The sequence below is a fragment of the Neocloeon triangulifer genome, unplaced genomic scaffold (genome assembly GCF_031216515.1).
Source record: "Neocloeon triangulifer isolate White Clay Creek 2 clone unplaced genomic scaffold, ASM3121651v1 ptg000003l, whole genome shotgun sequence".
NCBI lineage: Eukaryota > Metazoa > Arthropoda > Insecta > Ephemeroptera > Baetidae > Neocloeon > Neocloeon triangulifer.
The window spans coordinates 11,597,708-11,622,273 of record NW_026775546.1 but is presented as its reverse complement, the minus strand read 5'-3'; the positions used below and the strand labels follow the sequence as shown (position 1 = coordinate 11,622,273).

Genomic DNA, 24,566 nt, shown 5'->3' with positions numbered 1-24,566 from the left:
TTTACTAAAATCATCAAATGCTATGCAACTGGTCGTATGGACCTGTATTGCAAGTTGCGAACAGCCAACTTTGCAGGCGCTAGTTTATTTTTGAAATAATGTATAATGCTATCATATCATCAAAGGTGTAAAAAGGGATTTTTTAAAGAAAATTATTGCTGATGTGTCTATTTCATAATTAAAGTTTTTATTGTCCCAATCATAATTTACAGTTTAGTTCCACTGAAGAGACTCTCAAGCGAGCGGCCATATCTTTAAAAACGGAGCATCAATTCGCACCACTCGCCACAAATCGTATCGCTGCTGACAGTGTTTCTCTCATTCCTTAGTTTTCTGGATTATATCACATATTTCAACAATAATCACGTGGAATCAAGCAAATAAAAAAAAAAATACACGGGAATTTGTCATCAATTAAAAGATGATCGTTTTTGAGTATCTTGAGTTTAAATAAATAAACTGCTGCGGTTGGAAAGTGTATTGAGAATTATCTCGTTCATTTTGACAGACTGATTGGAAACAAATAACATCACAACCATCGGAGCTTTTGTGGAACGATCGGGGACACTTTTTGCTTCTCAAATCTAGGAAACTGACCAGCAGTAGAGGACATTGTGCTGTTTTGCTCTGCCATTTTTTTCTAGGTATTTTAACATAAGGAATGTGTGTATGGAATGCAGATTTTTTCTTTTTTAAGCTATATAATTAATTTCCTGATTTTAGTACAAGACTTGATAAATTTTACAGGAAAATCAACAATGTTTCTTTTTTCCAAAAGCAACTGTTCCTTTTTCAACTATATTTTTCCTTGTTTATTTATACACTTTTCATTTTCTATACTTTAGTCTGAAAATCGCAAATGGAAATCTAGGACGTAGCTACGTGAGCCGAAATGGCGGCAAATCGCTTATATTAAACAGGAATGAAATTCTTTCCGAACCAAAATTGGCAAAATTGAAAATGTTATTTGAATAAAAATAAAAAAAAAATACATAAACTTTGGTAAGTTTTTAATGCCAGCAAAACTCGAGCAGCTAATAAGTGGTGCGCTCAAGTTGTGCGTTTGTTGAAATTATCACACAGAATACGGTTTTCTTTTTTGGTTACAAAATCACAAAATATTTGTGCTAAAAACGCAGTCAAAGCAACACAGAACAGTGGGCGTAAAAATCAAAGACTAGAGAAAGTATAAAATCACTCGGCGATGTTATACAAAAAAATCAAGCGCGCACCGTACAGCTATTGAGGCAGATTCAGAAAGTTTTTTTTTTTTTAATATTTATACATTTAGTTTAGTTTTTACGCCACTATAATGCGAATTTCACTCTTGCACTCTTTCTCACTGCCTAAAAACTAGTTAACGATAAAAATTCGCATCTCAGACTCCTTAAATTTCATCGAATGTGGATTTTGAGCTTTCTGGGCAGCATCGACAGCAGCAACAACAACAGGCAGACAATTTAAGATGTGTGCTCTGGAAAAACGTTCAGCACACGCACGGAAACTCTTAATTTCAGTCCGAGTCAATAAGCCGTAAAAGTGTCTGCCCCTCCTTTAACCCTTTAGTAGTAAGAAGCATGGGACTTCTTGAAGTTATGAAGTAAATGCTTGGGGAATTTGCTCTTTTTGATAATAATAAAAAAAAAAAAAAAACAAGTAGCAATATTAAAAAAAAACGGATGAACGAAAACTTCAAAGACAAAAAATTGCTAATTAAAAAAAATTAATCTTTCAGGAGACACAAAATTGCGTATTTTTCTTTTGTAAATAAAAAAAATTAAAGAGCTCAAAGATTTTGTTTTTACGGCGAGATTCAAAGGGTGTCGTTGGAGACTGGGGTGTGAATTTGGGGCGCGACGGAGGGCGCCGGTCGGTGCTGGCGCCACGAGCCAGTGATGCAGGTGCCAGGGCCGCGCCACCACTCGTTGACGTCGCGGTAATTCTTGCGCGGCATTTCCGGATCGTTGAGCAGCGCGCACAGTCGGCAGAAGAAGTACGTGTTGACAAACTCGCCGGTGCCCTTCCACCGGAAGTACTCGTTGTACAGGTCGTCGTCCGCGTCCAACCGATGCAGATAGGCGGCCAGCTCGCGCGGAGTCGCAAACTCGTCCACGTGAATGTACGATTTCAGCGGCGCGCTTTTCTCGTAGTCCTCGGGACGGGCGCCCATCACGATTGGAATCACTTGGTGTCTGAAAAGAAAAAGTTAAAAAATACAAAAATTATTTTTAAAAGATAATTAAGTATTATGGAACTTTATTAAATAATGCTAGAATTAGTTAAATTTTGAAGCTATTAATATTTTAGAATACGTTTTTGTTTGCAGAATTTATATTTATAAAAGCCTTTCAAGAATTAAATTTTTTTATTTTTACTTTGTACACAATAAAGAACAATTAATCGAATTTATCTTTTATGAATCGAAGAATAAAAAAATTAATCAATAAATATCTCACCCAAGTCCATTGACAAAGAACTTCTCAGTGATGTAGTCCTTGCAGTTTGAGTTCTCAAAGGCCAAGTAGAACTTGTAGTCCTTGTCGAGCATGTCGAAGCACTTGTTAGCCGTAGTGCGAGGACACTTTTTGGTGCCACACGCGCCGTACACGTCGACGGAAATGTATTTGGACAGCTCTCGGGCGTACTGAAGGCGATTGTTGCGAGCACCGCAGTTGGAAACAAACCACGCAACCTGCACGGCATAAAAATATTGGATTGATAAAATTACAATTGTTTGGTGCTCCAAGGTTAAAACATTTATTAGCATATAATGAGACTAAATTGATGATCAATGCTTAATTCAAAATTTTTTTAATTTGATACAAATTTCAAGGAATTAATAAAAAATTTCATAAATTTTTATCTACATATTAAATAAAAACATCTTAAAATCTAATGATGGTTTTGAATTCAGAGATTTTCATTTAAAATATTTTGAATTATTTCAATGACCTGATTGCTGGAAGAATAATCATTTGACAAGGAATAATTTTTTAAATAAAGAAGTTGTCAATATTTATCTGTGCAATGGTAATCAACACTAAAAGGGATTTCACAACACCAGAAGGTCGGCATTTTGCAAGTCTGATCGATTAATTTGCACGCTTGGTGCGTGCCGCGCCAGAAAATTCTGCATAAAACATGCCGTCGCTCAAGCGTCACTCAAATTCTCCCCCATCGACGGAAGAAAGAAAAGTCGCGGGGCTGATGATGGTACTTGTCGATTTATTGAAATGGAAGCTGCCGCTTCCTTTGTATGGTCGTGTCGTCTCTCTCATTCTTTTTTTTTATATCAATCAATACACCTCTCTGCATTAATTCAAAGCAGGTGCATATGTGACTTGCAGAAAACTCATTTCACCATCCACTTCCGTTGGCTTTCGGAGCCTCATTGTGTTCTAAAATTATCTCAGATTTATAATTTTTTTCGAACCTGTTTTGTTTTGTTGGCCGCGTAGTTTATCGAAGAAGCCGGTGAGCCAAGCGGCTGCCGCTTGACTTTGTCATCAAAATAGGTCCAGCGTTCGTAGGGCGCCACGAGGTCGCTGTCCCGCCGGTAAGTGGCCGTCCAGTTGAACAGGTCGCCAAACTTTATGTGCTGCGTGTGATAAGGACACTCGAGGAAGTACAAAATCCACGCCTACAGAACAAAACTTGGTTTTAATAACATTTAATTTCTTATCACAGAACAATTCCAACAAACTAATCTAATTTCCTAAAAAATATAAAAAGTTTTGAGAAAATTTAGATGATATTTGAGAAAAAAAGCAAGTAATAACAATTAAATAAAAAATTTATAGATGAAATTAAATCAAATGTTTTGAGTATTCAAATTCTTATTATAGAATATAAAATTTTTTTAAACTATGCATATTTTTGTAAAATTTACGGAAAATCTTGCCTGGTATGAAGGTCGGCGCCAAGGGGTGGCCGTCGACGGAAAGTGGTCTTTGAAGAGGACGGCTTCGGCCTCGTTGACCTCCGCCTTATTGGTGGTGATGGTGCACGTGTCGACCGGGCACTTGTTGGCCAGGAAGGTGTCCCTGCCAGGCTTCACGTTCCACGAACTCAGTCCGTTGTAAAGGACGATCCTCTTCAGCGTCTGCGATGAGCGAACCAAGTCCAGCTGGTTGCGCCGCGTGCTACTCTCGTTGGCTAACGCTGGAGAGAAAAAATGAATAATTTTATCATTTAAGTTTAAAGTTCGCACAATTTTTAATAAGCTTCTGCTAAATAATCAATTATATCATTTAAAAATTCTGAACCATTGTTATAATTTTTAATTTTTGCAGAAACAATAAATATGTAATTATTTAAAAAAAAAACCTCTTGATTATAATTTACCAATTTAAAGATATAAATTATTTACAATTGGTTCTTTATTTTCCAGTTTATACTTAAGCAAGTATAACAAGTGAAGAAATTAAATTTTTCTGGCTTTTGTCCTCAATTCTCGTTGAACCAATTACAACAGTTAGTATCAAATTAAAACCAATTAATCATCATTTGTGCAGATCTCTTCAAAAAGCTTAGAGTCTCTTTACAATTACTTATTATGTTCTGTATATTTAAAATTTTCTGCATACAAACAACTATGGCAATATCATTTTCTTTGTAAGATAACAAAATTTTTAATTCCCTGATATAATTTTTAAATATTATGTTAGTTGCAATATTACAAAACTCTAATATTTAAATTCAATTTATTTTTCTAAATATTTAGTATATTTTATAATATAATAGAACGTGAATAATTTTCTCACCTAAAGGAGGAACAAACATGAGCTGGTCGGCGATTCGGTCTGACTGAGGGTCCTCGGCAGGCCAGAGATGCGCTAGTCGGCGGCCAGCTTTGCCTCGGCGTGCGGGCACTGGCCGCCTTTCACCACCGGCCATGAACCACGGCCGCAACCGCATGTCTTGCCAAGAAATTTGGTTGGGGCTGTGCGGCTTCAGATGACCCTGATGTAGGAAAAAATACATTTAAAAAAATAATAAAGTAATAGAAAAATTATCTTTCATGCTTAACACGTTTTTATTTAATAATTATTTATATTTTTTTATATTCTAATTAAGGAAATGGCAAGCAGAAGGAAGAGACTAAAAAAAATGTTGAAGACTTCTACCTGAAGTTTATTACTGTCAGAATTAGAAGTCTTAAAGGATGAGTCTTTTGACTGGTCTGAGCCGCTGCTTGGAGTGACCTGGAAAACATTTGTTTAGGAAAAAATGTGTGCAGTAATCTTTTTCAGTGGATTTTAATATCTATGTTTTTTTTTAAGTGAGGACAAACCTTCAAGGAAACCTTAAAATCGCGGATAAAAATTGATTCACTTAAAAAAATTATTTCACTGAGAAATTGTGTAAATTTTACATTTGGTCGGTTTAGACTTTTGGTTTCAGCAACACCAACACTGGCGTTCTGCGTCCCGTTGGAGGTTTTGGCAGAATCGCCCAGGTTGAATTGGAGACTGGTGAATACCTGTTGCTGGATGGCGGCCAGCGAACGCGCCCAGATTTCCCTCTGGTGGATGTTGAGCACCAAGAAGAGGAAGCAGGTGACACCCAAGAGGGCGAGGAAGCAGCGTCGCAGGGACAGGCGAGGGGCCATCTTTCACCACCGATGAGTCATTCCACTCTGCAAAAGCATCTGAAAACCAAAATACATAAAATAAAAATAAATTTATTCATTTTTTAATAGTTCGTCTAACAACAAGTTTGGAAAATTTTTACTATAAACATAAATACAAGTGGCAGTAAATTATTTAAAAGCAATAATTGTTATGTTAGTCTTAATAGGATCAAGTAATTATTATTAAAATGAAATGAAAAATAATACAATTTCGCAGTGTTCAAGTTTATAAAATTCAATTTATCAATGCGACTCTAAACTTATTGAATAAAAGAAATAAATTTCACTAAACTAAAATACAGTTAATTTCGACCCAAAAACTGATTCAAGGTTATTCACTTCTGGTGAGAGTCTAAAAATAAAACTCTAAAAAATCAATTTCTTTGTTGTTGACAACCGCTTCTCCCTCTATTCATATACTTTGAGAGCTTCTTTTTTCCTCATTACTTTTATCACTGTGCGCGCCGTATTATCAAAGTATGGTGAACAAAACGTGATTCTTTCTTTCAATCTTCCTATGGCTCGCGGTTGTGCAAAGCCAGCGCCAAATGTATGTATTGAAGTCTCAGCGGGTTCGGCGGCGTATTGATCTTTCGAAGAGAGTTTTCTGTGTGTATGTATAAGTGCTATCTCTGCTACGTGCTTTCGCGGTGTTTTTGTGTCTGCAAAGGCGCTTCGAGTGGAAGGTCAACGTTTGTCGTTTTGACCAAGCCGAATTTTTTCCCCACTCGTTATCGCCGCTTTCGTAATAGATCCTCATGCAAAAGCGATCGACCGGCAAACTTTCCGTCTCTCATTTGAATTCCAGATCGGCGGCGAAGCAAAGTGTCGTCGCTCTTTGAACTTAATCCCTGCAAATAAAAAAAAATGGAAAATAGGACCGAGAAGCCTGCAAAATTTCTAGTTTTACAAACGATTTCTCAGCTTGAAAAACAGCTAGAAATTAAAAAAATCTCAATTTTTTAAATTTACTATCTTGAATTTTAAAAATAAAAGTTTGTGCTCTGAAAAAAGTTCTCTTGAAGTTTCTAATGAAATTTGAACTAATAACTGTAAAATAATAAGCAAATTCTCTGCCAAAAAAAACTCGCATTCAGATTTTGTAATGAAAAATATAAGAAAATCATTAATATTTTTACCAGACAAGAATGTCAATAAAAAATTACATCCACATTAATAGATGAGTTATTGTACTGTACTGGCTTTTGTAACCAGTCTGCAGTATCATTTATAACCATTCTGGTCTCTGGTGATGTTAAACAGAAATTGCAAGCGCGTCGCTGAGAGTCATAATAACGCCCACGGACTGTTATGTACTTTGGTGTTACATTTTTGTATGTATTTATATATTATTATTTTGTCTGGTCACAAGTGTGTATCCTGTAACTGCGTCAGGGAATATTCCACCCACATTGTCAAATAGCACAATAATTATGTGATACCGCTCTTTTGCTGGCAACACCCACGTACACGTTTTTGGCATTTCCACGAGTTTTGGGGAATTTCTGTCTTTACATAAAATTATTGAAGACAGAATAAAATAATTACAAAAATAATTTTTTTAAATAAAATTATTAAGCATTTCTAATAATTTTATTTTTATAATAATTTTAAAAGTTACTTTAATTAAAAAAAAATCAATTTTTAAAATATTAAATTAGAATTTGCATTTTTATTTAATATTATAGTATTTTATTATAAATTAAATATCTATATTTAAAATGTGTGGGACTCAATCACAATAAAATTAATAACTAAAAACGGAGATAAATTTATTTCACTTTTTATGAAACTCTGTGCAATAAATAATATTTGATGTTTTAAATTTTACTTAGCATACCTTTGCACACGCATGAAATGTCATTTGTATGTTTAAAAAAGCGTGCAAATGTTTGTAGTGGACTCACGTTTTTTGATGAGATAAAGTGAACAAAAAAATTTCCTCTTATTATGTTGACAGAAAAGTTAATATTATTCCTGTAGCGCCGCGTGGACTGAAATCCACCACACAGAACGCACACACGTTTCAGAAAAAAAAATCCAACCAGCGAGTCACCAGCTGACTGATAGGAACGCCGCTTTTCGTATATAAAAGCATTGCAGACACAGGGTCGCATCAACGCGCGCACGGAAGTGCCCACGGACACACAACACAGTGGGAAAAATAATAATACACATAATAAAAAAAATCGTTCTGTGTCGCACTTTGCGTGAATAAGCACTCCCAAACCGATACCGATCAAAAACGCAACGCCCATTGTGACCGAATATATTATTATGTGTTTGCCTGCGTTGCGAGGGGTGTAAATAGCTAGATTCGATTTCATTTTTCATTTGACATTGAACAAAAAGAGAATGAAAATTTTATTAAACAAAAAAAATCATGGCTTAATTAACAGGATTCATAGAGGCGTAACATGTTTTAATAAAAAGAAAAGCAAATTAAAATCATGCGTTGGCGCTTGGATTTTTGGGTCACAAAATTAAGAGAAAATTTAAGATAATTGTAGCATAATAATGTATGTTCAAATTTAAGAAGCAATTTTTGTTATCAATTAAGTTTATTGAATAATTTTTAAACATATTTTCATTGATCTGAGAAATTTAAAATTTTTATATTTAAATAAAATCTTTCTCCAATTTTCAAATTCCCCTGGTTAATGTTAATTTACTACTTTTTTTTACAATTTAGTACTTTATTAGTTTTTTTCTATGAATCTTGAATTTACGTTAATTTTGAACTAGCATTGATTAGTGATTTTCCCGACATAATGTTCCTTTCATTTCTTCTCTTTATGGCCGCGCACTTTAACAATCTCATTCTCATTCCTATAATATTGCGGTGTTCCGGTCGCGGCTAAGATTCACGAGCGATAGAATGCGCGCGTGATTTATGGCACGCGGATTGATTTTGTAATTAAGGACGCGCGGCCCCCGCTACAGAACTGCAGCCGTGGCCAAATAAAACCACGCACATTTACAAATTACCATAATCCATATTACTAAAGCGCGCCTCCATATTTTCATACAATTATTTCACTCTCGCTGCAGGAAACAAAGGTTTAATTCTTTCCTTAATGAACCCGCATTGCTCCAGCTTGAGCCCTGCTCTTTGCATGTCACTACCAAAATATGAATGGGTGCCCACTTAAAAAATGTGCAGGTGAGATAAAATGTAATTATGTGGTGTTTACAGTAGGATTTGGCGAATTTGGTGTCAACGGAGGTAAAAGATTAGTTCGTTTGCGTCATCAAATTGGTTTAAAATTTGAGCTCACACGGAATTTCGCCAATATCGCAAATATGAGGAGATTGTTGCTGAATGCGATACATTTTCGCTTTGAGTTTCAATATGCGTCTGAAATATTATTCTGTGTAATCTTAAACCAGGAGGAGAGAGGCTGTCTGTTATGTGCTAAGCTTGCTGAAAAATTTGCCATTGTGCAAGAAAATAGAGAAACAGGAAAAATTGGAATTTTCAGAATTCTTAATTTTGTAATGAAGCAAATTGTCATGATATTTCAATGATTAAAATATATTGAAGTATATGATTTTTTACCTTTAAATGTAAATTTAGTGCTAAAAAAAATATCAAGGTTTATTTTAAAATGATAAAATTAGTTGAAATTCTGGAGAGATATTGAGTTAAATATTATAAAACTAAAAAAGAACAAAATTATCTTCCTTTTTCAGAAATCATTCTTTTTTTCAGTAAAATTTAAATTTCTTCATTATGTGTTTTTATTCTAGTTACTCTCATTTTGTTTGTGGTATTATCATATTTTTTAATTTGGACTTGACTAAAATTTAAGCGGAAATTGTGGTTTTTAAACCGTGACCAAAATTATTCTTTCACGAAAAAATTAAATATAATAGATAAAAAAATTAGTTTTCCTGGCCTAAGGGATTACCCATGAATAAGCCGGAACTTTCGCTCACAACTTTATCAGAATTAGCAAGATTGGCAAGCCGGAAATATTTATATTCTTTTTTTATTTCTGTAAAAAAATGATCAAAGATTTGCTCAATTTAATTTTTCAAATGTTAGATCAAATAAATTTGACGTTCAGATTTAACAATACAACATTCCGTTTAAATTAATTTCAAGTCTAAAATTGCAAAATTTTAGCTAAATTAATTGTTTGAAAATCACGTCTGAATCATTTTAATAATTGCAGATTTATGCAAATTGCAAATTTCTCTAAATATAATACAATTGAGAGTCACAGAGTAATAATGTGGAGCCGCATTTGAGTCAAAAATCAGTTTCAATTTGATCGGAACGAATTGCAGTTGGAACGAGCAAAACTCGACTCACCAATTTCCAAAATCGATGAAACGCCCGCGTTCTCTGCTCCCTCACACTGACAGGCCTGGAAAACAACAGAGCGGTTCCTCGGGAGAAAAACTCGGCGCGGGGCGCGATCAAAAATCGATCAAAAAGCGACGTTCACTCGCTGGGGCCGTTGGGCCCCCGGGGTGCCGAGGGCAGCGGCCGGACGCCGCTCGGCATGGCGACGGAACGAAGTGCAGAGTGCGGAGGACCCTCCCGTCCGGTAGCGCGGACGGACACTTTGCGCCGTGCCCGCTGCTCTGCGCACGCGCCCCTTTTATTGACTCAATTTTATTCGCAATGCTTCCAAGACGTCCCTCTGTCTGCCGTGGTCCACTGCCGGGGGGTGAGACTCCCTTTGTTCCGACGCGGGGTGAATCACACGCGCTCTCTCCCACTATGCGCGCACGCTTTGCATGTGCAATTATTTAACCCTCTCACGCACTTGCCAGCAAGATTGAGAAATAATTAGAAAAAAGGCACTGATCGGTTCAACAGTAAACATTTATTAAAACTATATTTTTCTCTAATAAAGAATTACAACATTAAACAAAACGCTGCTGTTAGTTGCTTGGTCACATTTTGCTTTCGTTGCACTTGCGGGTCAAAATCGGAGGCAACTTTTTAGCTTTTAAAATTAATTCTCCGCAACTTGTTCTTCAGACCCTTTAGCCCCACACCGAATAAATAGACACTAGATTCAGCTTCGGTTTTGCACCTGAATTTCACGAATTCTCAGTATGACACGCACATAAGTACCACAAAAGAGTATAATCTGCAATCATCCTTGCAATTCATATTTAACTTAAAAATTGTAGTGGATCAGTCTCTTAGTGAAAATCTTTTCCATTGGTTACAAAATAGAGAATTCTTAAAAAGCTCATCAAAATTTTCAATTTCCGAGGCGCATTCCTTGATGCAATAACAATCAGATTGCGCAGCTCGGAATTCAACTTTAAGGATACATTTAATACTTCAGTTGCGACTTCATTCAGGTGGTAAAAAAAATTGGTCTTCTCTGAAAACAGTTAGTATATCGACGACGGATCTGTGTTTCGGCTGTTGTTGTCAGGAGGGGTTTCCACTTCGTTATCTGAGAGTTTTTCAGCGCCTTTGAGATGTTTGTCGGACTTACAGTCCCATATTCTGAAGATTAAGGACAGGATGGCCAGTGGAATTGGCGTCATCAGGGCAACAGCCACTGGACAGACTGAAAATTTGCAATTTAGTGATTAAATTTGACTTGTTAAAGGTTAAAATCCTCACCTTGTGCTATGTCAGATTCCGGCGCCTCTAATGCAAACTTGAGGAGGTATATCGAAATGCCTGTGTTTTGGACGCCAGTCTCCACCGAGATTGCGATTATGTCGTAGCCACTCTGCCTCAAAATTCGAGCAAGCAAAGCACCAAAAATGTATCCAAGCCAAGGAACGCAAATTCCTCCAACAAATACCTGGAATAAATAAAATCAAATTTAAAAAAAATTATATTGGTAGGCAAGGCAAAAGATGATTTGAGTTAAAGAATTTTTGTAGATTAAATTCTTGCTGTTTTGATTATAGATTTATAATTTTTCTCACCCTCCAGTCCATGAAGGAAAAAAGATGCAAGTTGGTAATTGTGGCAAAGCCGACAATAAAAATGATGAGGAAAACGGCAAACGGTTTTAAAATTTTGACCAGGAATTTCGACACCCTAGGCAGATGGAACTGAATTAAAGTTCCGATGATAAGGGGCACCAGCAGGCCGACCGCTATTGTGGCGATTTTGTTGTAAGGAACACCAAGATTGGCCTCTTCAAAAATCACATGCCCAAGGGTGAAAACCCAAAATGGAATCATAGCTAAGAGAAATAAAATGATAATTGGGATATTTTCAACCAAGCTGAGAGTTAAATACCAAAACTAGCAAAAGTGCTTATAGCCGTCATGGTGATAGAGAGGTCAAGGTTGCCGTTGAGAGCCACCGTCCAAATGTTGCTGGCGCCCCCACCAGGAGAGCAGCCGGTAAAGAAGAGGCCAAGTTGCAAAGCTGGCTGGTTGGGGAACAAATACCGAGCTAAGCCAAAACTAATCTGCAATTTTTTTAAAAGTCAGTACAAAATAAGACGTTTTTGTTGAATATTTACCAAAGGCATGAAAACAAACTGAGAGACGAAACCGATGGCGGGTCCGATAGGTCTCTTGAGCGTGTTTTTTACTACGGTCCAGTTCAGGGCGCATCCAAAGTTGATGTAAATCAATGAAACCAGGATGGGCACCGTGATGATGAAAATTTGGTCTGCGAGTCTTTTCACCCGAATCACTGACACAGGCAGTTCGGCACTTTCGTCGATCGGATTTCCATTTGAGGAATTCACACCGATTGGGTAGGCCTGAAGGAAGACTTTGCTGTAGCCTAGGAAATTGCCATACACGCTGAAGTTGGTCTTGAACTTGGAGAAGTTCTCTGAAGTTGGCAAAAACTCAATTGGTCTGAAAAAGAGAACTAACATTAAATTTTTATCAAACAATTTCCTCTGAACTTAAAATTTTGTTAAAAATATAAATTTGGATGAAATATTGAAAGAGATTTAAAATTCAATAACTTACGAAATTATTTTTTCAGTTGTGCTTTATCTACGGTATTTAAATATCTTTTGAAAATTTGGTTTTTATGTAATCTAATTAAAAGTTCAAAATTAAAAAAAGGGACTCAAGAAATTCGGGTATCTTGCCATTTAATTCTTTAGAAAAATTTAAAGTATTTTTAACAATATTTTAATATTATATATATATAATTTTTATACTTTATTAAAAAAAGTAGCATATATTTTAAAAATTATTTAGAACCCAAAAAGGAAAAGCAACTTGCAAAAAATTGGTCAACGAGCTAAATTTTATAATTATTTTAAATCTCACTCTGTTGAAACTTGAGCCACTACAGGGTTGGTCGAGTTGGCGTAAATGGAAAAATTGGAGAACGACTCGTTTGCCCAGACGGTGATGATGGCGCTGGAAAGTTCCTTCAGCTGCTTCACGCTGCTCGGGTTAAAGGTGACCTCCATCGAGGCCGCAGCGCTGCACAAGGCCAGCAACGCCAAAACCACAGCGGACACCCTCGCTGCCATCCTCGTCCTGTAGAGAAAATGTGTACATTAGCAGGTGATATAGAAACAGATTGTTACGAAATAGAAACAACTCGAAATCTAGATTTGTTTGGCCTGATTAGATCATCAATATTTGTGTTTGTTTACAATAATAATTAAAATAACATTTGGATTGGAGTGTAACCTAATAAAAAGAAACAACTAGAATTTTTACGTAAATAAATAACAAAAATAAATAAATAATAATAATGATCTGTTTGTATTTTTCTAATTTATGAAACAAAGCTATTAAATTGTTTTGTTCGCTGGACACTCAGGTACGATTTTAAAATTTAATTTCTAAATTGATTTTCAATTTTTTTTAACCAAATAAGAAATAAATGTATAGTCAAAAATGAAATAAAATATCGTAGTTTGAACAAAAAATTTTGTAATAAAAAAAAAATAGTAGATGAAACCTAATAAAATCCATCTTGTGGCAACTTAAAATTTTTTCTTTTCTACCAAAAAATATGTAACTCTAAAATTTATGCATGACGTCAATAAGCACAAATGATTACAAAATTTATTTTGTTTGCAACTTTCGCGTTTCTTTTTTGCCTCATCAATTTTTCTTGCTATCTCTCTTCGGAAAAATGAAAAACGATATCTTGAATAAATTCACCTTGATCGACCGCTGGCTGGACAAACAAGAAAAAAAGTGAAAACAAACATGGGAATAATTATAATAAACCGTGACCTAATGCAAAAGATCTGCTTGACCGGAATGAAGATTGAAAAGATCAAGGCCAATAAAATGACTGTTTTCAACCCGAAGTGATAAATACATTTTTTTTTTAATCTGTCCGCATTTCCTTTCACCTCCTCATGCGGTCAAAGATTGTCTTGTTTTCCCTGCCTTGGGGTATCAAATTTCCGCTTCTCTTTTTTTCACGTGATGAAAATAAAAACATTTTTGGGAACACCAAACTATTATGTAAAACAGTCACGCAGGGTTTCGTAATGCCATTAAGTGTATTGAATGTCGAATTATCGATTTGTAATTACTATGTCCGGAGTAATTTGAATTGATCCCTGAATTTTATTGCATCATTCTATAAAAGGTAATCATTAAACTCAAACGAAAATTACATAATATACCATTCACTCAACAAACAAAAAAGGAATACTTTAATTTTAAATTTTAAATATTACTCGGCGAAGAGGAAAATTACGTAATTAGCGGTGGGTTGCGAAATTTCGTTGAAAATGGTTAAATAATTTGGTACGAACGGTATTTTAAAGTGCACAATAAAGAGCAAGTAGGTCGAGTGCGCCTAATTATGTTTTGAATAAACTCTCCGTTCTCTTCTGATCTCTCTCACGCAAAAGTAGAAAGTTGCAGGACACAAAAATGAATCACTTTTGACTGAAATCGGCCTTACGTGGGTCCTGGAATGCTTCTTTCGGCGCCTACGAGTTGTCGGCACGCGCTGCCGATCACGACTTCCTCATTTTCCGTCCACCCGTGTCCGAAAAAATAGATTTTTCGGTGCTTTTCCTAGATCGTCTGACTGAAATGCACGTCGCCCTCCTTTCCTTTGGCCAGATGTGAATCTGAATTTTTTCTCTTTGCTCCACTCCCCACCCTGACCTCCGACGTACGGTTCTGTAGTTCCGTCGGTCACAACGTGCCAGTTATGGCGCTGCGATCGTCTGCAAAACCGGTTTTTCAAATTCATTTTGATACTTGTTTTTAATTTATCTCCTTTTTTACCATTTAAATTTAATAATCTTACTAAATATGCTATAAATTTTCAATTCAAGTGATTATTTTTAATTTAAAAAGTGAAATTTTGAGTAAAATGCGTTTTTGAATAGTTGTTGAGTACCGATTATTTATGCAAATGAGACGATGAATCATCGTTAGAGAATTTTTCAATCAAAACAAAATAATTTCATAGACAAAGTGGCTCGGAGGCGGAAAGCGTGAAAGATTCGCAGCAAATTTCGCGAGGGAGTTTTGGAATTCGAGTTGGAAGGCGATTTTGGAAGTCTTCCGCCTCTTTTCAGGCTTTTGCTGCAAACATTCGTCAAAGCTTGTCCTGTAAATGGTGAGAGAATAAAACAAAATTTATAAATCACAGAGACGAAGCCATTTTTCAAAATATTTTTTTCATTTTTCCTCATCATTCACTTTGAATACCAAAAAGTGTTTTGTTAATATTATTTGGTTCAACAACTACCGATGAATATAAATTTTTAATACCATGCAATACACATTTTGTGCTTCGTTGCATTTGCATGAAATTTGTTCGATTTCATTTTTTTTTTTAATTTCATACATGAAATAATTAAAATGTGTGTTCCATTTTTTTCTTAAATTTCGGAGATTTGATGCGATCAAAAGAAAAATGTTCAAATTGATAAAAGATTGAAATGGCGTTTTGCCGCGTTTTCAATAAATTTTTGCCTCGGCCTTGAGTCCGGTATTGTGTGTTGATGTTATTAAGTTTTTATGTACAGAAAAATTGCGTAAAACTACATGAGCTGATATATTGTTACAGTCTTTATTTACACTTGAGTGGGAGATATAATTATTGTTATTTAAAAGAAGAAAAAACTGGAGGTTTTATTATTTAACAGACAAAATTGATTATCTTCCCCCCAATTTATTTATTTTTATTTTTATTTTATTTATTTTTTTTTTAGGGTCAGGCCAAGACAAAGTCTTGTCGGCCTGTGCCCTTTATTGGTGGTACAGAAGGCACCACCCAATTTACTAACCATTAAATTTTTTATATTTTATTTTAAAGTCCCAAAAAGTCTTGTATAAGCAAAAGTGAGCAAAAGTTTTTTTAAATGCTATTGAACATGAAAAAGTAAGACCTGGACAAAAGTCCTTGTTGCAAAAGTCTACTTTCTGTCTGTGAACGCATCTCCATAATTTTTTATTGAGAGCAATCAAAATTTGTAGGCTGAGATTGCAATCAAAACAAACTACTTGACACATTTATACAATTTCCTCTTATCTCCAAAAGTAAACATTTGCTCTCCACTTATAATCTTTTTATTCTAATCCTAGCTAAAATTAATTCAATTTCTCTTTTTTGCTCAGGGCTAAGAATGGATGCAGCAGTTCTAACGCAGCGAACACCGAGGATTTTCGAGGTCAATGAGCAGCGCTGCAACCTGAGCTCAATTGCAAACCTCAACTTCAGTGAGGCGTGCCTCTTCATTAGTTCGACGGCGCAAGATGCGCTTCACTTTTTGGGCCAGTCCTTGCAATGCGTCAATGTAAATGATCCAAAAATATTAAGATTCAATTCTTATATAATTTAATTTAAATTTCAGTGCGATCTCATCGAGTGGGCAACCATTGCACCCAACACAACAGTTCCTATCCTCGTCAAATCTGCCTCGCCGGTGATATTTGAAATTCGAAACGCGGAATTGTCGATGGTTTACAAGTTTGTCACAGTTGAATTTTTTCCCTGAAAATATTTCTAACCAGAATGAATTGATAGGCATGCCGGGACATTTGGAGAAAGGGGAGTTTTTGCTACTAAATGTTCTGATGACAAATGTGACTCACTGGTGACAGTCCAAGAGCCGGACGATGCCCTTTTCGGTCAGAAAAATTAAATCTTTTTATAGATTTTAAAACTGAAAAAATTTAATCCTTCAAGCCTTATTAATTTTAGGATTTTTGTATTTGCAGCAATTTTGATTCTTCTTGTCGTTCTCTTGGGTTTGCAAATTTTTTGGTTTGCCTTTCAAAAATTCTCTCAGACAAATTGGTACCAGATGCTGGTTGCAAAGGCCGACTCCTCAAATGAACTTGAAAATGTAATTTTTTAACATTTTTTATTAAGTTTTCAAAAATTAATTGCATTTTTTTTATCTCTTAAGGATTTGGGAAGCCCAAGCGCATTCATCGAAACAACAGCCAGGACGGAATTGCAGCATGCTGTGCAGAAGCATAAATCTCGGGTCAAGTCACTCGACACATTTCGGGGGTGAGTGAAAATTGATCTTGTAAGAATTCATCATCTTTTTTACAAATAACAACTTTGTATGCAAATGTATCAAATTGTTTTCTATAATTTACAAAATAATGTTCAAATTTATTGTTTATTTGACCTTTTAAAATGTTATTCTAGAATCTGCATAACCCTTATGATTTTCGTAAACTACGGAGGAGGCAAATACCCAATCTTCGAGCATGCAACTTGGAACGGCCTGACGGTGGCTGATATTTTGTTCCCCTCGTTCATGTGGATCATGGGCCTCAGCATGGCTCTTTCGATGCGCTCCCAGCTGCGGAGTGGCGTCACCAGAAGGCAGCTGGCGCTCACCAGTGTCACCCGAGGACTGAAACTTATCCTGATAGGCCTGATACTCAACTCGAGCCAAGGCAACAATAGCTTGAACACTTTCCGCATTCCAGGTATAGATCAAGCTCATTATAAAAAAAAATTAAGGAAATAAATGTAAAATGTATTTGCAGGAGTTTTGCAACGTCTCGGTGTGGCTTACATTGTTGTGTCTGTGATTGAGGCTTTTCGAATGAAGCTGCAGAGTTGCCAGCAGCCGCATAGACTTGCTTGGTTGCAGGATGTGGCTGATTCTTGGCTTCAGTGGGTCGTGGTTTTGGTTCTGGTCGGAATCCACACAGCTCTCACTTTTGCCCTTCCTGTTCCTGGCTGTCCGACGTAAGACATAATGACAAAATTTTTCTGTCCAAAAAAAGTTTCATTTGATTACCGGTTAAAAATTTGCCACATAAATTTGTTCCATTACAGAAAAATTGTAAGGCCAGCGCGCTTTTTCCTTCAGGGTTGTGAAGCCCTGGAATGACCTGCCACCGACCCTCAAAGACTGTCCAACCAGCAATTTTCCCTCCCTTTGCAAGCAACACTTGTGGCAGCAATTTTAAAGTGTCGTGATTGTTCTTTTTTTTTAAATAGTGTGGGTTCACGCGGTGGCCGATTTCTTTTTGATGTCGGGCGTTTTAGCAGACCTCTGCTAGTTGTGATACCCTTTCTGCTCATTTTTTCCAAATCAATTTTTTTCATGTATGACTTGAGTAGAATAAACAACAATAATAATAATAAAAAAAGCAAAAATGACAAATAAAATTCAATTTAATTATAATTAAAGCTACATTCTATCACAAAGGTGTGATAATTTAAGTGCCGTGTGTTCTTACTTGTTGTTGCAGCACACAAAAGATAAGATGATAGTTTTTTTGGAACTTATAATAATTGAATTTTATGTGTAATTTTTCTTTTTAAATTTGTGTAGTAAGAATCAATAATATTTCTTTTCTTTAAATTGAAGTATAATTTATTTTGATCTACAAAATTTGATTAAAATTCTATTTTACAGAGGCTACCTCGGGCCAGGCGGGATTCAAGAACACGGAATTTACAAGAACTGTACTGGCGGAGCAGCAGGATACATTGATCGGATTATTTTTGGATCAAACCACATCTACCAACACCCCACTGTAAAAAAAATTTACTACACTGATATCCCTTATGACCCTGAAGGTCTGTTTCTCGAAATTGTTTATTTTTCTTGATCATTGATATTTTTTTTTTAAGGTTTACTTGGACACTTTAATGCAATCCTTCTTGTATCATTGGGAGTTCAAGCGGGCAGGATTATGCTGACTTACACCAACCCATGGTCTAGAATTGTTCGTTGGATGGTTTGGGGATCCATTGTTGTAAGAAAAGAAAATTTTATATTTTTTTTTTTTTAGAATGAACTTAAATTAACTTGCAGGGTCTTGGAGGAGCCTTTCTGTGCAATTTCTCAAAGGAATCTGGATTAATTCCAGTTAACAAGAATTTGTTCTCACTGAGCTTCGTCCTCGTCAGCTCCAGTCTGGATTTCTTCTTTCTCTCCCTGCTTTACTTAATTATCGATGTCAAGCACCTTTGGTCTGCAAGTCCATTTTACTTTACAGGTACGAGCCAATGTAATTATCAAAGCACTTATAATTTTAAACCATTCCAGGGATGAATTCGCTGCTCATCTACACTTTGCACGACTTCACCCGTAACATGCTGCCGTGGCGATGGCAACCTCTGGGAAATACTCACGCAGAGGTCTTGTTCATGGACGCCTGGGCAGTCTCTCTTTGGGTAATCATCTCATACATCTGGTTTTGCAGGAATTTCTTCTTCACAGTATAATTTCGAGCGGAAGCTCCGAAAGTCACAAAGCTTCCCTTAGGGATATTTACACTTTCAATATTTTACACTGATAACTGAGAGCAATTGTCATATTATGATATTACACTATGATATTTTATCTTTTTGTTTTGTTAGGCAAGCCAAATATAGTTAGAAAAGGCTCAATGACTGATTAAATTTGTGGCCAATTTTTGGCCAAAATATTTAATGTATTAATGTTTATAATAAACGCTGCAAAAGCCTTCCGCCTAAAAAGAAGGTAAAATAATTCTTTTCATTCTATCACATGGTAATAAAATAATTTAATGTGCTTAAAAATATAATATTAAGTTATTAATGACTTGATGAAATATTGACATTTTCTGACACATTGTTTCCCCCCCCCCCTTTTGGGATTACGTAATTAAAAGATTGAATTTCACATCTTCGAGAATTTTTATTTATTTTCATAATAAATAATAGCAAAATCTATTGTAACCCCTCATGAACCATAAAAATTTATCTACTTTTCTCATAACATTTATTTAGTCTTAGAGAAGGTGATTTCTTTTTTTAAACTTCATGCATTTGTTAAAATTTTATAGACAAAAATCTGGTTCAAAATAGAGCAGGCAGAGGATTTGTTTTCACAGTAACTCATTATTTTTTAGATCATCATAATTGATAACTAAGATACAAGTTAAAAAATTAAATGAAATGAGCATAATTACAATCAACCCATTTTATTAAATTGATTGAAGTTTACACACCTCTCATATCTATCCATGTTAATTACCAATAAAAATACTTTTGTGGTACATTTTTTTGTCCAATTAAATTTGTTTGTCCATTTATATTTAGGACAGATAATTTTGAATATACCCTGCGTTTTCCTTGGATTTTGAACTTTCTTAGTTCCAGCACATTTACTATAGCGTTTAAAAAAATCAGCTTTTATTTTCTATTAAAATTTCAAATATACTGAATTTCAACAACTCTTTCACAATTATTTATACACTCTGTCCAAAACGTGTGTTATTTTTTAGGCACATCTTTGAATTCTCTAACCACAAATGCCAAAAATACATTTATATTTTTCCACAAATTTACTTGTGTAATCGAATATAACACATCATTATTTTAACATTGAAAAATTGTCAGTTATTGTGGTACATAATATAGAACTGCATAGAAGCGTTGTTTTAAATAATCACCACAAAAGTACAATAAAATATGCACTAAACTCACAATCTCGGCTGAATCGGCTGCACAACCTTTGAGTGAAGACCAGGTCTCATCTTTTCTTTATTACAATTAAAGCCAATTTATTTCTTCAAGTCAATTTGCTTAATTTGAACATGGGAACTGACGATTTTCATTAAATTAAATGTTATCTCTGCTTAACAGACTAGAGTCTCTCCTATAAAACAAAAAATGTAAAAATTGCAACTGCAACATCGGCAAAAGGAAGATGAAACACACATCTACACATGACTGAGCTTACACAGACATTATGGGAAAAGTTTGATACAACTTTTATATGAAAATGAATAATGATGTTGAAACCTATGATTCAGTAATTTATTTAAAGCCTGTCTGCACACATCACCATTGAATGTTGTGCGTTTTAAATTATTTCAGTCGCTTTAGGTTCGACAAACACCTTTCTATCTTCTTTTTGTGCGTTTTTTTTATCTTTAAAATTAATTGAAGTCTAATTAAACAAATTTGAAATTGCAATTGGATTTTCACTTGAAACAAATACAAAAAACTTCATTATTTGTAAAAATTATTATATGATAGGATAGTTAATTTATATTTTGAAAAAGCTTCAAAGATTTTCAGAATAAATTTGGAATCAAAATATGGATTACTGCGGTCGCTGTAAAAATTAAAAAAAAAAATTAAATATTTATTATTTCTCAAATCAGTCTTATACGTATAATTTAGCCTGGTAAAATCTTTCATTGTACGAATATCATCCATTTGTACACAGAATAAACTTTTTAACTTTCAAAAATGTCGTCTCAGATGGTTGAAATGCTCAATTTAGAATTCTTTCTTTCCTCGAAATTTATATCAAACATCAAACGTAATTGTTTTCATTACTTCTATGTTATCATTTCGGAGCTAAAGCTACGAGATCAACATTGAGATTCAGATTCCTGTCGCTCCGATCCTCTCCGAGCTCAAGTGGGTTCTTCGATGCCCTCGTCAAAAACACCTCTCTCGCAGGTTTTCCCTGAAATCAAAAGGGAATTTATGAATACCAAATATCTCCAGCTAGCAAAAACACCATGTAGAGCTAATTTAAAATGAGGAATGAATTATTAATTTATTTCTCATTGCGCGTACAAACGTCCCTTCGGATTGAATTCAATCCAAAAATCAAATGATACATTATTACCAATGAGTACGCTGGGCGCTCATCAACTTTATTTGATTAACAACCGAGCAGACTCTCTCATTATTTTGAGCATGTCCATATTGACCTGCGACGTTTTGAATCTTGAATCCCAACTACTATCGTCTATTCTGCCACTCCCGGGAATTTCAGTGAGCAGAGAACGCGGTGTGTCAATATTCGCACAACTTACTGCGGGTCTCACTTGGCAAACTTGCCAAAGAGCGTCAGAGAACACTCATTGTCAGCTTTGATATTTGCAAATAGGGTTCGCAGGGGCAAAGAGTTAATAATGAAAGTTTGCACTTTGCATCCTTTGCCATCAGACGGTAAAAAAAAAAACAAAAAAAAACAGGCATAGTCAGGTAGTTCGCACCCCTGAGTATTTTGAACTACCCGGCCTTGTCAAAAACGAGACCGATGCAGGTCGTACTCGAGGTCGGTCGAGACCACCTCGGGCGGCCGCGATCCAACTCGGGCGGCCGCGATCCACCTCCGGCGGCCGCGATCCACCTCCGGCGGCCGCGATCCACCTCGGGCGGCCGCGATCCACCTCGGGCGGCCGCGATCCACCTCGGGCGGCCGCGATCCACCTCGGGCGGCCGCGATCCACCTCCGGCGGCCGCGATCCACCTCCGGCGGCCGCGATCCACCTCCGGCGGCCGCGATCCACCTCGGACGGCCGCGATCCACCTCCGGCGGCCGCGATCCGCCTCGGGCGGTCGAGACCACCTCGGGCGGTCGAGAACACCTCGGGCGGCCGCGATCCACCTCGGGCGGCCGCGATCCACCTCCGGCGGCCGCGATCCACCTCCGGCGGCCGAGACCACCTCGGGCGGTCGAGAACACCTCGGGCGGCCGCGATCCACCTCCGGCGGCCGCGATCCACCTCCGGCGGCCGCGATCCACCTCCGGCGGCCGCGATCCACCTCCGGCGGCCGCGATCCACCTCCGGCGGCCGCGATCCACCTCCGGCGGCCGCGATCCACCTCGGGCGGCCGCGATCCACCTCCGGCGGCCGCGATCCACCTCCGGCGGCCGCGATCCACCTCCGGCGGCCGCGATCCACCTCCGGCGGCCGCGATCCACCTCCGGCGGCCGCGATCCACCTCCGGCGGCCGCGATCCACCTCGGGCGGCCGCGATCCACCTCGGGCGGTCGAGACCACCTCTGGCGGCCGCGATCCACCTCGGGCGGTCGAGACCACCTCTGGCGGCCGCGATCCACCTCGGGCGGTCGAGAACACCTCGGGCGGCCGCGATCCACCTCGGGCGGCCGCGATCCACCTCCGGCGGCCGCGATCCACCTCCGGCGGCCGCGATCCACCTCCGGCGGCCGCGATCCACCTCGGGCGGCCGCGATCCACCTCGGGCGGCCGCGATCCACCTCCGGCGGCCGCGATCCACCTCCGGCGGCCGCGATCCACCTCCGGCGGCCGCGATCCACCTCCGGCGGCCGCGATCCACCTCCGGCGGCCGCGATCCACCTCGGGCGGTCGAGACCACCTCTGGCGGCCGCGATCCACCTCGGGCGGCCGCGATCCACCTCCGGCGGCCGCGATCCACCTCAGGCGGATCTGATTTTCAAAGAGGACATGCTACGTTCATAAATTCTAAGCTATTTTCCTTCTTCATACAAAATTTCCTTGAAGCTAGATTTATTGAAATTTATACCAAAAACTGTCCAATATAGTAGCAAAGAAAAATAATAAATCTGAAAAAAAAAACTTTGAAGGTCAAAGAAAGAGTTTCCTTCCCACAAAATTAAAAAGAGTGGTTTCTATCTTTCATATTTGAAATATCAATATTTACGTTAAAAAAAAATCAAGAGTTTGAGTAAAATTGTAAAAAAAAGTACTGTGTCTTTGATACTAGATTTCAGTAAATTCAATTTCACCATTCAAGGATGAAGATTTATCCGATTTATCTAGTGAAAGCAAAGTGTGTTTTGTTAGCAAAGGGACCGTGCATTAACGCGTTTGGTGTTTGTATTTGTGGTGCTAATGCTGGGCCTATAACTTTGTCGTTTGAACGTGCTACTGAGTTTGTTTGCCCAACAAATGGTAAAATAGTGAGGCGCCGTGTATATTTAATGAAACATACCTTTTCTGCCCGATTTCGGCAACTGTCCCAACGACGACGAGCAACTCGCCTTGGTCACATGGCAGCAGACGCTACCACCCTCGTAAACCACGCAGATGGCTCTTGGGGGTGGATATCGAGAAGACGGACCCGAGCTGCAAACAACCCCTGAACTCTGCTCGTTTTCGTCCGACTCGGATGACACGGCATCTACGTGACCAAGATTAAACAATTACAATTTATGGAAAAAGCTATATTATGTTTTAATTTATAGTAAAAAAAAACAATATTTTAAATAAATAGGACGAGAAATGCATATGAAGGTTATTTCCAGTCAAGAAATTAAAGGATAAATTTTAATTTTAAATTGATGCTTAAAATTGAAACTGAAAAACATGCGATTTTTGTTAGAGTGTATTGTAAAAAGATTTTTTTGTTTAACATCTATCAGATTGTCACTAGATAATTATCATGAATACTTTTTCAATCAACCAATTTTATGCAGAAACAATAATATTTATCAAATGAAAAAAATTGATAATAATATAACAAATTTGAAATATTGCAATAAAATATTAAATTTTTCTTCTATTTATTTCTTATTTAATAAATTAAATTAAAGTCTGCGAACCTGCATCGTTGTTCTGCCAATGAAGGGTGACATGGTGGAGGGTGAGGTGTGGCTGGTTGTGCACCTGCTGCTGTTGGATCCGGTTGTTGACAAAGCGGTAATTTTGCAGCTCAAGAGGGTCGCCGGGGTCGCTGACAAAATCTCTGGTCCCTGAGACGCTGCTGCCGCTGTACCGAAGCTGCATGTGTCTACTTTGGTGGTTTGAAAATCTCGTCACGGAAATCTGCAATTCG

The 24,566-nt window shown here is 37.3% G+C and overlaps 4 protein-coding genes across 7 annotated transcripts in view; 1 reads left to right on the top strand and 3 right to left on the bottom strand.

The window, feature by feature from the left end:
• Positions 1 to 170: 170 nt before the first annotated feature.
• On the bottom strand, positions 171 to 10,206 carry LOC132192576 (glycoprotein 3-alpha-L-fucosyltransferase A). Of its 3 annotated transcripts, none has more exons than XM_059612597.1 (8): positions 9,951 to 10,206; positions 5,483 to 5,650; positions 5,127 to 5,204; positions 4,764 to 4,962; positions 3,902 to 4,161; positions 3,434 to 3,640; positions 2,457 to 2,692; positions 171 to 2,192 (listed from the first exon to the last, which is right to left on the bottom strand). In XM_059612597.1, the coding sequence occupies exons 2-8, from the start codon at positions 5,609 to 5,611 to the stop codon at positions 1,814 to 1,816; spliced, it is 1,488 nt and encodes a 495-aa protein (XP_059468580.1). In that variant the 5' UTR covers positions 5,612 to 5,650; positions 9,951 to 10,206; the 3' UTR covers positions 171 to 1,813. The 3 variants fall into 3 exon arrangements, with proteins under 3 accessions (XP_059468580.1, XP_059468582.1, XP_059468583.1); XM_059612599.1 differs by lacking the exon at positions 9,951 to 10,206 and adding an exon at positions 7,540 to 7,794; XM_059612600.1 differs by lacking the exon at positions 9,951 to 10,206 and adding an exon at positions 6,080 to 6,483.
• A 245-nt stretch (positions 10,207 to 10,451) lies between these two features.
• LOC132205803 (ileal sodium/bile acid cotransporter-like) lies at positions 10,452 to 14,661 on the bottom strand. Its single transcript, XM_059635109.1, has 7 exons — positions 14,478 to 14,661; positions 12,866 to 13,081; positions 12,094 to 12,439; positions 11,865 to 12,039; positions 11,546 to 11,808; positions 11,232 to 11,418; positions 10,452 to 11,175 (listed from the first exon to the last, which is right to left on the bottom strand). The coding sequence occupies exons 2-7, from the start codon at positions 13,072 to 13,074 to the stop codon at positions 10,994 to 10,996; spliced, it is 1,362 nt and encodes a 453-aa protein (XP_059491092.1). The 5' UTR covers positions 13,075 to 13,081; positions 14,478 to 14,661; the 3' UTR covers positions 10,452 to 10,993.
• A 308-nt stretch (positions 14,662 to 14,969) lies between these two features.
• On the top strand, positions 14,970 to 19,968 carry LOC132192873 (heparan-alpha-glucosaminide N-acetyltransferase-like). The gene is made up of 12 exons (XM_059613060.1): positions 14,970 to 15,146; positions 16,151 to 16,329; positions 16,387 to 16,502; positions 16,560 to 16,663; positions 16,754 to 16,881; positions 16,945 to 17,051; positions 17,196 to 17,482; positions 17,543 to 17,747; positions 18,424 to 18,587; positions 18,642 to 18,766; positions 18,826 to 19,009; positions 19,060 to 19,968. Exons 2-12 carry the CDS (start codon positions 16,159 to 16,161, stop codon positions 19,236 to 19,238), a joined length of 1,770 nt encoding a protein of 589 aa, XP_059469043.1. The 5' UTR covers positions 14,970 to 15,146; positions 16,151 to 16,158; the 3' UTR covers positions 19,239 to 19,968.
• LOC132192875 (rhodopsin-like) overlaps positions 19,723 to 24,566 on the bottom strand; it is a 58,751-nt gene continuing 53,907 nt past the window's right edge. For both annotated transcript variants that reach the window (XM_059613062.1, XM_059613063.1), the window contains exons 7-9: positions 24,334 to 24,556; positions 23,724 to 23,912; positions 19,723 to 21,459 (exon numbers count right to left, since the gene is read on the bottom strand). In XM_059613062.1, the coding sequence (XP_059469045.1) occupies positions 21,407 to 21,459; positions 23,724 to 23,912; positions 24,334 to 24,556 (465 nt within the window). In that variant the 3' untranslated portion in view covers positions 19,723 to 21,406. The remainder of the gene's footprint in view (positions 21,460 to 23,723; positions 23,913 to 24,333; positions 24,557 to 24,566) is intronic.

Coding starts and splice junctions, on each gene's coding strand:
- LOC132205803 (XM_059635109.1), bottom strand. CDS start 13,074: ATGGCAGCGAGGGTGTCCGCTGTGGTTTTGGCGTTGCTGGCCTTGTGC. Junction 12,440..12,865: donor GTGGCTCAAGTTTCAACAGA/GTGAGATTTAAA, acceptor TCTCTTTTTCAG/ACCAATTGAGTTTTTGCCAA. Junction 11,809..11,864: donor AAGCACTTTTGCTAGTTTTG/GTATTTAACTCT, acceptor TATTTCTCTTAG/CTATGATTCCATTTTGGGTT.
- LOC132192576 (XM_059612597.1), bottom strand. CDS start 5,611: ATGGCCCCTCGCCTGTCCCTGCGACGCTGCTTCCTCGCCCTCTTGGGT. Junction 5,205..5,482: donor TGGCCGCCATCCAGCAACAG/GTATTCACCAGT, acceptor AATGTTTTCCAG/GTCACTCCAAGCAGCGGCTC. Junction 2,193..2,456: donor TTCTTTGTCAATGGACTTGG/GTGAGATATTTA, acceptor TTTTCTTTTCAG/ACACCAAGTGATTCCAATCG.
- LOC132192873 (XM_059613060.1), top strand. CDS start 16,159: ATGGATGCAGCAGTTCTAACGCAGCGAACACCGAGGATTTTCGAGGTC. Junction 17,052..17,195: donor TCACTCGACACATTTCGGGG/GTGAGTGAAAAT, acceptor ATGTTATTCTAG/AATCTGCATAACCCTTATGA. Junction 17,748..18,423: donor CCTGTTCCTGGCTGTCCGAC/GTAAGACATAAT, acceptor TCTATTTTACAG/AGGCTACCTCGGGCCAGGCG.